The sequence below is a fragment of the Canis lupus genome, chromosome 10 (assembly GCF_048164855.1).
Source record: "Canis lupus baileyi chromosome 10, mCanLup2.hap1, whole genome shotgun sequence".
In the NCBI taxonomy this organism is placed as follows: domain Eukaryota; kingdom Metazoa; phylum Chordata; class Mammalia; order Carnivora; family Canidae; genus Canis; species Canis lupus.
In genome coordinates, this window is record NC_132847.1 from 27,896,273 (window position 1) to 27,908,795 (window position 12,523).

Here is a 12,523-nt window from a genome sequence, read left to right on the forward strand (position 1 = left end):
CCTTCTGCTCAGGGTGTGATCCTGGGAGACCCAGGATAGAGTCCCACGTCAGACTCCCTGCACAGAGCCTGTTTCTCCCTCTGCCTGTGTCTCTGCCTCTCTCTCTCTCTCTCTCTCTCTCTGTGTGTGTGTGTGTGTGTGTCTCATGAATAAATAAATAAAATCTTAAAAAAAAAAGAAAGAAAGAAAAAGGTACAAGGGAGACAGTAGAGGAGAAGAAGCAGTCTTAACTTGGTACTCACCACACAGGCAACTAGCTCTTAGAGAGAATCCTGACCTTCTCAATTCTGCTACAAACTGGCTGAATTATTCTGGCCAAGTTACTTAATCTCTGAGCCTTAGTACCCATCTCAAAAGGAGGATAATAACTGTAGCTGTCGGCGTCATCGGGTTGTTGAGGAGATTAAATGAGAATACACAAAAAGCACTTAAAAAACCATTGGCTACATGGTAAACTCATCATCATTACTGGTATTATTATTGTATCATCATCATCATCATATTTTCTCCAAAGAGAACGTATGCCATGAGACCACAGGAGCAGGGCAGGGGAGGCGGGGGAGAAGTACACATACTCCTTGACCCAGTGCTGCCCATATTCCCTTAAGAAAAATAAAAGCTTACCCTACTTTCACAGAAGCCCAGGTAGCATGGAGGCTTTCTTGGACCTTACAGGGACTTTTCTATTTGTGCTAAGGAAGATATTTACCGGGTTCTGATGACTGAGGCAGAAGGTGAAGCAGGAAGCCATCAGCAGCCCAAGCAGCATTCCCAGAAGAGCCATCCTAGAAGGGGGCAGGCCCTGGGAAGCCATAGTTATAGACCTGAGGAATGTAAAAAAAAAAAAAAAAGGAAAAAGAAAACAGAAGGTCAGCAGGAAGCTGGTGCCTGATCCCCTGGCACAGTGATCCTCATGATGTCCTTGTTCAATGAATAATGACATTTTCTGCATAGAGGAATCACAGGTCTTCTACCACAGAATAAGATTTAAAGGAAGTCTCCATCTCCCATAAGGAGTTCAGCCACTCATAGGCAGATATGCATAGAGCCAAGTAGGACCATTACATGAGATACAATAGGCTGTGGTTCCTTCCTTCCGCATTATCAACTTTTTGTCAGGTTGTACAAGGTGATATTGGCTATAACAGTGAGAGAAAGAAACTAATCAACTGATCTGGGTGTGAACAAACCTTAGCCCAAATTTTCATAAGCTTTCATAACCATTCATTTCTAAACCATGCTCACTGTTATACCTGAAGAAAGATGAAATCAGCATCCCACCAACCAACAAAGTTCAATATTCCCAAGCCACAAAGCCTTACACATCACTTTTTAAATGGCCTAACAATCTAAAGTACAGGCCCCAGTAGCTGTGAAAAAGACAAAAGGATAAAAGGATATCCCATGTTCATGGATTAGACTTAATATTGTTAAGATGACAATACTACCCAAAGCAATATGCAGATTCAGTGCAATCTCTATCAAAATACCAATGCTGTTACAGAAATGGAGAAATCCATACTAATACACATATGGAATGTCAAGGGACTGAGAACAGTCAAAAAGATCTTGGGGAAAAAAAAAGAACAAAGAAATACTTCCTGATTTCAAAACTTACTACAAAGCTACAGTAATCACAACAGTGTGATACTGGCATAAGGATAGACATAAAGACCAATGGAATAGAACTGAGGACCCAGAAATAATCATGTACAGTCAACTGATTTTTAACAAGGGTGCTAATAGCACTCTATGGGGAAAAACAGTCTCTTCAACAACTGTTCTGAGACAAGTAAATAGCCGCATCCCTTACACCACATACAAAACTTAATCCAAAATGGATCAAAGACCTAAATTTATGAGCTAAACTTTTATTTTTTTTAAGATGTTATTTATTTATTCATAGAGACAGAGACGGGGGGGGGGGGGGCAGAGACACAGGCAGAGGGAGAAGCAGGCATCATACAGAGAGCCTGACATGGGACTCGATCCAGGGCCTCCAGGATCACGTCCTGGGCTGCAGGCGGCGCTAAACCGCTGCACCACGGGGGCTGCCCAAGAGCTAAACTTTTAGAAGAAAATATATAGAAAATCTTCATAACCTTGGGAAGCACCTGGATGGCTGAGTCTTAAGGTTAAGCGTCTGCCTTCGGCTCAGATCATGATCCTAGGGTTCTGGGGCTCAGCAGGGGTCTGCTTCTCCCTCTCCCTCTGTGCTCTCTCTCTCTCTCAAGTAAATAAAATATTTTAGAACAAAATTTTTTTAAAGAAAATCTTCATAACCATGGATTTGGCAGTAATTTCTTTAAAAGGATACCAAACCCACATGTGATTTTTTAAAAAATAGATAAATTGAACTCCTTCAATATTTAAAAACTTTTGTGCCTCAAGGATATTATCAAGAGAGTAGAAAAACAACCAACAAAATAAGAGAAAATATTTGCAAATCACATATTTGATAGGGTTTAAAAACCAGAATATAGGGGCGCCTGGGTGGCTCAGTAGTTGAGCATCTGCCTTTGGTCCTGGGGTCAAGAGCTGTATTGGGCTCCCCACGGGGAGCCTGCTTCTCCCTCTATGTCTCTCTCTCTGTCTCTCATGAATAAATAAATAAAATATTTTTTAAAAATTAAAATTAGGGGATCCCTGGGTGGCTCAGCGGTTTGGCACCTGCCTTTGGCCCAGGGCATGATCCTGGAGACCCAGGATTGAGTCCCACGTCGGGCTCCCTGCATGGAGCCTGCTTCTCCCTCTGCCTGTGTCTCTACCTCTCTCTCTCTCTCTCTCTGTCTCTCACGAATAAATAAAATATTTTTAAAAAATTAAAATTAAAATTAAAAAACCCAGAATATATAAACAACTCCTACAACTCAACAAGAAACAAGCAACCCAAATTATATTTTTAAAGATTTATTTATTTATTCATTCAGAGAGAGAGATAGGCAGAGACACAGGCAGAGGGAGAAGCGGGCTCCACACAGGGATCCCCACGTGGGACTCGATCCCGGGTCTCCAGGATCACGCCCTGGGCTGCAGGCGTCGCTAAACCACTGCGCCACTGGGGCCAAGCAACCCAAATTAAAAACAGGCAAAGGACTTGAACAGACATTTCTCTAAAAAAGATATACAAATGCCAACAGGGACATGAAAAGATTCTCAACATCATTAATCATTAAGGAAATGCAAATCAAAGCCACAATGATTTACTACTTGACATCCACTGTGATGGCCATAATCTTTCAAGAAAGGAAAATAACCATTAATAACAAGGATGCAGACAAACTGGAAATCTCATTCATTGCTGGTGGGAATGTAAACTGCTGTGGGACAAATTTTAGTGGTCCCTCAAAAAAGCAAGGGCAGCCCAGTGGCTCAGCAGTTTAGTGCCGCCTTTGCCCCAGGGCGTGATGCTGGAGACCTGGAATCAAGTCCAACGTCAGGCTCCCTGCATGGAACCTGTTTCTCCCTCTGCCTGTGTGTGTGTGTGTGTGTATCTCATGAATAAATAAAATCTTCAAAAAAAAAAAAAAAGCAAAACATAGAATTACCTTATGATTCAGTAATTCCACCGCTAGGTATTTATTCCAACCAACACATCTGAAACAGTGACTCAAACAGATACTTCCATGTGAATTTCATAGTAGCATTATTCACAATAGCCAAAAAATGGAATCAACCCCAATATCCATCAACAGATGAAGTTTTTAAAATGTTGAATATAGGGCAGCCCCGGTGGCACAGCGGTTTTAGTGCCGCCTGCAGCCCAGGGTGTGATCCTGGAGACCCGGGATCGAGTCCCACGTGGGGTTCCCTGCATGGAGCCTGCTTCTCCCTCTGCCTGTGTCTCTGCCTCTCTCTCTCTCTCTCTCTGTCTCTTATGAATAAATAAATAAAATCTTTAAAAAATAAAATAAAATAAAATTTAAATATACATAAAATGGAATATTATTCAGCTGCAAAAAGAATGAAATCCTGACACATGCTTCGATATGAATCAACGTTGAAAACATTATGCCAAGTCAAATAAGCTAGACACAAAAGAACAGATATTGTATGATTCTACTTAAATGAATTCTCTTCAACAGGAAAATTCAGAGAGACAGAAAGTAGATTACAGGTTACCAGGGGAGTTACTGTTTAATGGCTTTCATGGTGAAACAATTTTGGTCAGTACAGCAGAGTGGCAGTCAAGAGAATGTAATCCAAATTGGTGAATCAGGGATCCCTGGGTGGCGCAGCGGTTTAGCGCCTGCCTTTGGCCCAGGGCGTGATCCTGGAGACCCGGGATCGAATCCCACGTCGGGCTCCCAGTGCATAGAGCCTGCTTCTCCCTCTGCCTGTGTCTCTGCCTCTCTCTCTCTCTCTCTCTCTCTCTCTGTGACTATCATAAATAAATAAAAATTTAAAAAAAAAAATTGGTGAATCACTATATAGAGTATACCTGAAACTAGTATTACACTGTATGTTCACTAACTGGAATTTAAATTAAAAAAAAAAAGAGAGAGAGAGAAACACGTGTGGTTTTAAAAAGATTGGCAAATGATCTAGGCAAGAAAAAAAAACAAAATAAAACATGCTAAAAATTAAGAAGCCTTAGAAAAAGTCAGAACGTGTCAGTATTAGTCTAGACCCTCATAAATGGTTTGTGTTTTGGTCACTCAGCCCTCATACACCTCATTAGGCAGTTTACTCAATAGAGGCTCAATGGTGTTCGTTATAGGGGAACATCTCTGAAGACTACGGTGTTTACCTTTCCTCTTTCCTATTCCTGCCATACTTCACACTCCACCTCAGGAAACTGATCCTGTAACAGGATTGCAGGGGGACCCAAAACCCAATCTGAACCCATTCTCAGAGGTTATTACCCCCTTGCCCAGCCCATACCTTCTCAGAGGCAGACAGAAACTTTCCCTAAGGACATCTGGAGCCATAAAGGAAAACAGCCCTGCTGGACCGGCCCTGTGCTAAAAAAGCATAGCCAAATGGAAAAGCAAAGGCTTGGGCACTAAAAATAGCTGCTACACTCACCCAGCAGCAAAAGCCTTTGCTTTCTGCCAGCTTCTCCCCTCTTTTTTCGTCGACAAAATGGAACGGCTGAGTGCCACAAGAGCTTTCCCCAGCAACCTGGTTCCCTGGGGCACCAATCACACTGACAGACAGGGAGTGAGTTCACAGCACAGCATTAGGTTCTGGACCGGTGCCTGACCACGCAGGGGGCGGTGGGCAGGTAGGAGACAGGGCTTGGCAAGGATGAACAAAGAACAGAGGCTTCCACATCACAAGTGAAAAGGCTGGAAAGGCCCAGGAAATGGATCCTGAGAACACACGGCCCTGGAGCTTCCTATAATGCCCCCATACCTTTCCCAATCCACAGCCTTCGCTGTGGAGAAAAGGAGAATGAAAAATGGGAGCAAGGGCGCAAATTGGGAAATGCACCGTAAGAGAAGACAGAGACTCACCCCAAAGCCACAGACTTCCCCTCCCTGCACAAAGAGTGTTCACATGTGCATGGATGGACACACACACAGCCAAACACTCCCTTCTCGCAGCCAGGGACAAACATGGGAGTTGATGCTGGGGGAAAAGAGGAGGAGAAAGAGATAAATGAGAATGAATTAGTCAAGGGCAAAGAAGACAAATGAGCAGGAGGAGGAAAGACAGAAGAGACAGAGGCACGAGGTTGGGGGCAGCCAGTACACACGGCAGCTTCCCTGCCTCCCGGAGCGGGACATAGAGTGGGGGCGAGAGAAACGGCAGCTCCCACAGGGCTCCAGGCCGCCTCCGCCTCCTGCACACACGCTTGTGCCCTCAGAAGCATGTTATGCCAATACTAAGGATGAGAGATCGATTCGCAAATAGATCCTTCATCTCCCCCCGGCAATTCCACACGGACTGCACACCTGACCTATTTATAGCCTCCATATATTTCTGTGAAACAGTAAGAGAGAGAACATGTTGTGGGAAAAAGGTGCCGGGGGACAGAGCTAGGTGAACTGAGGCTGGGAAAAAGGATGGAGACCATTTCCCAGGCTCTGCAGGGTACCCTAAGAGCCAGTGCACGCTCTGCAACATGCATGGGTGATGGCATCCTGGGTCCTGCCAAGGCCTGGCCTGCAGCCACATCAACTTGGGCTTGGTCCTTATTCAAGCAGCAGCAGGTGGAAAACACACAGGCAGTTTTCTCTAGGCTTTATGCTCAACCTGGGATGCGGGGTATGGGGGTGAGAAGCGGAAAAGCGGAAGTGGCACACTGCTGTTTTATCAGGACAGCCCACAACACAACCAGGGATTTTGGTGGCCAGGCTGCAGCAGCAGCAACAAAATTAAACACTACACTGACATGAGTAAAGATAAAGTCACAGCATCCCTTTGAGGAATAGTTGGCATACCTGGCCTGAGGTTAGTGCCCTTCCTAAACCTTCCCAAACCGTACTTGCCACCCACTAACCTGGATTTGCCTCATCACCTGAACCCTGCACACACTACAGGACAAACCTCTCACTAGAGCACAGAGCAACATCTTTACATCTATGGTCTTTTGACTTAAACCACCACCACTCAGTCTGGAAAAGGAAATCTATTTCAACGTCCTACCAGTAACTCTTTCCTTAAGTATCTTTGGGCTTTGGGACAAAAAGATAAAGAAAAAAAAAATGGTAATAAGGACTTGAAATGCCCCCTTTTTTTTTCTATCAAAACTGGCCAGGACACCTGGTGGCTCAGTGGTTTAGTGCCTGCCTTTGGCCCTGGAGTCCCGGGATCGAGTCCCACATCAGGCTCCCTGCATGGAGCCTGCTTCTCCCTCTGCCTCTGTCTCTGCCTCTCTCTCTGTGTGTCTCTCATGAATAAATAAATAAAATCTTAAAAAAAAAAAAAAACTGGCCATCTGTAGACTGCACCTCTACTTATGTAGAGGTTGGAGGCTCTTGGCAAACTGTATTTTGAGCTAACTGTACTATACAGCTTACCAGAGTGGATGCTTGGGGCATGGGTGGGAGGAGGCCTTTGGACTCACCAGCCTTTGCCTCTGTACCTCATGTCTTCTATTCCATTCAGACAGGACGGGGGGGGGGGGGGGGGGGGGGGGGCTGGATAAAAAAGACATCATCCTGGAACTTTTATCTTCTCTCAAGGCAGGAAAACAAAAGAATGTGATGAAGGTGGCAAGAAGCCAACAGAGGAAGGAGAAGTGGGACCACTGGATCTCTGGAAGCCTCTTACATGGGTGGCAGGCCCCATGGACAGTGGTATCGTGTCAAGGCCAGAGCACAGGGAGAAGAGGAAAAGGTCACAAGTGTCCCAGACAAGCAGAACCATCCCAGCAAGTTTCCTGGGAGCACTCTGAACTTCACCTCAAAAAATGCTCACATTCTTAACCTACAGAGTGTGTCCATGTATTTGTTTCCCCAAATCTCGAAGTGAAGAAAACAAGAATTCCTACTTCCATCTTAAAAGAAGGAAAATGAAGCAAAGTGATAAAAACCTTCTATAGAAAGTATAGTACATGAATTTAGAGTCAGAATTACCTAAGGCCAATTCTTAGCTCTGTCAATTCCTACCTATCCTATATGATCTTTTTTTTTATCCTATATGATCTTGAACACGACTGCACTAGGCCTCAGTTTCTTATCTGTAATATGGGCAGAGTAAGAGCTCCTACTTCAAGGAGTGTCAGGGAGGATTAAATAAATGTATGGAAAGTGCTTAATAAAGTACCTGGCACCCAGTTATCATTAGAGTAGGGATGACGACTCACTCTTGGACCCGCAGGCCATCAGGGCCAGGCCAGGCACCCTGGAACCACTCTCCAGGGTTCTACCTTCTGCAGAATCTACACAAAACTTTAATTGACCCTATAGCTCAAACTTTAGGACCAAAGCCTTCTGTTAGGTATCTACTCCCAGGCAAAGGAAACAGATGTTACAGGACAAACCACACACACACACATGCACGCACCTGAAAATGTAAAGATGAAAGCCAATTTTCTGCTGAGCCCCTAGGCAGACCCAACACATTCAGGGCTTTTTCCCAGCATACTGGTGGCCACAGAGCAAGGCCACCATCATGCAGAACTGCTGGCTGCCACAACAGCTGTAAAACAACCTTCTGCTTTACATACTGAAGGTTAGAAGATGAGCTCTTCCTACAGACACACATTCATTACTATTTATGGGCTGCACAAACTCATACATACATACACAGAGTCACTCACCTCTGCACAAACAGAAACTCGCTGCCTAATTTGAGCAAATATGAAGCCGAAGAAACAAAGCAAAGAGGACACTGAAAGGACAGCCCTGACAGGAGAAAACAATGAGCAAAGGCTTAGGAAAAGAAATGGATTTTTAAAGAAAAATTTAAAGGACAAGAGAAGTAAGTTTGGAACAGTCAAACAAACAGCCTCTTCCCCCTAAAACATAAACTAAATAGAAAGTCAGGAGGTAAAGAGCAATTAAATCCAGAGAGCCTTTGGACAACAAAAGAAATGTGGCTTCCAATGCCAGCCTAGCCCAGGTAACCAGCTGGGTGATGGACAGGGAACATCCTTAACCACTACCATTTGTGTAATGGGGCCAGTATTTGTCTCAAATACTGAAGTTATGCCTAAAGCCAAGCAAATGGACAGTGGTCTCAACAGACCCGAGGTACCCAAGAAGTAAAGTGATTCGAGGAAGCTGTTGGAAATAGAAGGTTCACAAGAGACCTAAGCCTCTGCCTGGACCAAAATCCACTCATGCAGCCTTCAGAAGAGAGTCCATGAGAGCCCTGTCCAGGAGTGGCAATATAAGGACAGATGCTGGCCCCACGAGAGAGCACATGGAGCCCAGAAGGACTCCAGGAGCCCAGTGAGGCCTAGAGCCCTGGAAGGAGGGCAACATGGGATGGCGTAAAATAGGAACAGAGCATTCCTGATCCCTGCTCAATACTCTGTATTCCAAAAGGTGAGGAACACAACCAATCCCTGGAATACCCCAGTAGGGAAGAAAACACGTCTTCAAGAAGGTAGCTAAGCATATTAGCAAAAAACCTGCAATCTCAGAGACAAAAGACAGTGGCTCCAGCTAAAAGAAATCAAGTGATAAGAGGAAAGAGAGCAAAAGCAAAAGAGACAAAGCAAATAGGGGCACAGCCTGGCCCTCTCCAGACCTATGCTACTCAACCACAGCCTTCAATAAATCTGAATGCTAGAAGAGAGTTTATGATTCAATCTTCATTTGGACTGCTAAAGATCTAAAAGACAGTGGGCACTCAATTGCTACATAAAGAACCACCAGAGTTCAATGCCTTTAGGCATGAAGCTTGTCAGTGGATCCAGGAAGGCTCTGGCAACTTCATAACCCATCAAAGACAGAGAGGGAGAGAAGGCTAGGGCAGGGTCAAAACTTTGGTACCATCAGCACAGAGGTAATAATCAAAGCAACAAGAACAGCGTCCCTAAGACAGGAGAAAAAGGAACAATGGGCAAGAATAATCTTCAAGTCATGGCTGGAATTTAGGAAAAGAAAGCAAAACAAGGCTATCAAACAAGGAATAATGACAATAGTGCAGAATCAAACAGGTCAACAGAGGAGAGAACTCATAGAAAATTCAGTTATAGGCAATGATGTCAAGGGATCAGTCAGAATGAGGATGAGAAAAGCCACTGGATTTGGCAACGAGGAAGCCAGAGGGCCCTGCAAAGGAGGGTTCATGGGAGAAGAAATAGAGGCACAAAAGTAGAATACTTGACTAGGTTCAGTGAAGTGTGAAGATGTGAGCTCACTTCTCTAAATCCATTTTTTTTTTCAATATTATCACTCGAGTCTTAATGATCACAGAGAAAAAATTGACTCCAGTGGTCAGGTCCTGCAGATGGATCCTCCAATGCCATACAATAGTCTCCTATGGTGGTGTAGACCTACACCCTCCAACACACACGTCCTTGGGATAGTGACAGGCATAGTCACACAGCAAAAAGAGGGGGCAGGGGGATCCCTGGGTGGCGCAGCGGTTTAGCGCCTGCCTTTGGCCCAGAGCGCGATCCTGGAGACCCGGGATCGAATCCCACGTTGGGCTCCCGGTGCATGGAGCCTGCTTCTCCCTCTGCCTATGTCTCTGCCTCTCTCTCTCTCTCTCTCTCTCTCTCTCTCTCTGTGTGTGTGTGACTATCATAAATAAATAAAAATTTAAAAATAAATAAATAAATAAATAAATAAATAAATAAATAAATAAATAAAAGAGGGGGCAGGGAGGCAAACTCTTCAAGAACAAATTCCCATTAGACACAACTCCACCTTTCCTAAGCTCTCAGCCATGCCTCAGACTGCTTTGAAGCTTTAGTCCTCCTTGTACTGTGTAATATGGGATAGAGAGAAATACTCCAATGACATCAAATCCCCTAGGACTCAAATGCAGTATCTGGGCCACCCACAGGAAAATAAAATCTGTCTCATGGTAATTACAGTCAACATTCATAAAGCATTTGCTATGCTCCAAGCTCATTGACTCTTCTTAATAACCGCTGACAGGGTTCTAATATGAAGGAACTGAAATTGAGAGAGGTTAAATAACTTACCTGAGCTCATGCAGCCAAAGAGTGGTAGGTAGTAAAGAATTCAAGCCAGTTTGGCCCAGAACCCATCCTCTTTCCATAGGCCATGCTGCCCTTCCAGTGGTCTATGAATCAGCCACAGAAACTGGACTCATTTTACTTATTCTACAACAGTGTGACTACAAAGGTACACATTTTGTGTCAGGAGAGAAAATTTTAAATGAGCTCACTGGGGCCCTCTTGTGGAAAGACCACCTCTACCATGTCCAAGTTTCTAGGATGCACACAGGTGCACACAACACACACACATTTTGATTGGTGAATGCCCTCAGGACAGCACAGCACACAAATGAGGCACAGACACTCCAGAGTAAGAACACCTTTGATTTGAATTGCAGTCAGATCACTGGCACCCTGTGTGGCTTGACCTCTTAACCTCCCATCATGCAGGCTTCCCAACTGAACAGGAAGTAGAAGTATCGCTACTCTACAACCTCAAGCAACCCCCTCATATATACCCAACTTTCTGACAAGAACTCAGCAGGGGGAGGGGAGAAGGGCAACTATATTGGCCAAGATGACATACAAGCTTCTTTCCAACTAGTCTGTGATCATAACATCCCCACTTTCCATCCAGGGAACACTGAGGACAGGATTACCTCTACATGGCAGAAGAAAAGGGAGCCCAAAAAGGTGAATGTCATGTGCCTAACCACATGTAAGTGACCAAGTGAGTCAAAGAAATATCCCAGACCTAGTCAGTGTATTCTCCTAGGCCCCAGATTACAAGCTCCCAGCAAAGAGTGGGCAAACAGACCTACCTCTTATACTTGCTCCCTGACCCTGCCTGAGGTCCTAAAAGTGATGGGTCTTTGTCTGATAAAAGTGAAGGGTACTAGAAGCTCCACTCTACTCTGCTCCACCTCCACTCCAGTGTAATGAAAAGAATGTGGGCTCTGGATTTCAACCCAGGTCTTCTCAACTAGTTGCAGGACTTTGGGCTAGCTGTTTACCCTCTCCAGGCTTCAATTCCTTTATCTACAAAAGGACTTGACAGTAACTATTTTACTTTGTAGGATGGTGATTGGTATTAAGTGAGATGTTATGAAGCACACAGCACAGCACCTAACATGAAGTGAGGGCTCAAGAAGCTTGTAGCTTTCATGAACAACTCTTTTTTTTTTTTTTAAAGATTTTATTTATTTATTCATGAGAGACACAGAAGGAGAGAGAGCGGCAGAGACACAGGCAGAGGGAGAAGCAGGCTCCACGCAGGGAGCCCGATGTGGGACTTGATCCCAGGACTCCAGGATCGCGCCCTGGGCCGAAGGCAGGCGCTAAACCGCTGAGCCACCCAAGGATCCCCATGAACAATGAACAACCATTCTGAGAGAAAATTCTGAGTCAAGGACAGGATAAACAAAAGCAGTGAGAGCTTCATTCTCTTTCAGAATCATCTTGTGTTCTGAGAGCCAAGTCTCCCTTTGGAACTCAGTTTCCCTGAGCCACAGGCCTGCCCACGCACCTGGACTACACTCTAGGTGGCTACATAGGCATTTCCACGGAAACCTCAGCAATGTGGACTGGCTCTGCATCGGTGTCCACGAAAGAAATGACTGACAGCGCCAGCCACTTCAGAGCCCAGCTTCCTGGTGACTTGGGCCTGTCTCTAAACTCCAATTTCTCTAAGGAGAGAATAGGGAGGCCAGGAACAGCTGGGGCAAATTTAGCAGATCTAGACTGCTTGGACCACCCTTGATAGGGTCAGCTGGCATCCAGAGAGTAAGGCACCAGGTCCTCCTTCTCCCTCTCCTTTAAAATAATAAATGGATTTTCTGACAGTAGGCACAATGGGCTCTCTCTATAGCCTGCTCCCAAAGAATGCCAGGGACTTTCACATACTCATGCACATACAACCTGGGGTGGGGGCAGAATCAGAAGTCATCTTTCCTTTCCCCTCCTGCCTCCAAGCTTCCAGAGAACGTCAGGTCC

General features: G+C 44.9%; 1 protein-coding gene across 2 annotated transcripts in view; it reads right to left on the minus strand.

The window, feature by feature from the left end:
- SIL1 (SIL1 nucleotide exchange factor) overlaps positions 1–12,523 on the minus strand; it is a 218,713-nt gene that overhangs the window by 161,607 nt on the left and 44,583 nt on the right. The window contains exons 2-3 of one of the 2 annotated variants that reach the window (XM_072841228.1): positions 10,556–10,656; positions 710–824 (exon numbers count right to left, since the gene is read on the minus strand). In XM_072841228.1, the coding sequence (XP_072697329.1) occupies positions 710–824; positions 10,556–10,632 (192 nt within the window). In that variant the 5' untranslated portion in view covers positions 10,633–10,656. The remainder of the gene's footprint in view (positions 1–709; positions 825–10,555; positions 10,657–12,523) is intronic. The other variant, XM_072841230.1, reaches the window with a different exon arrangement.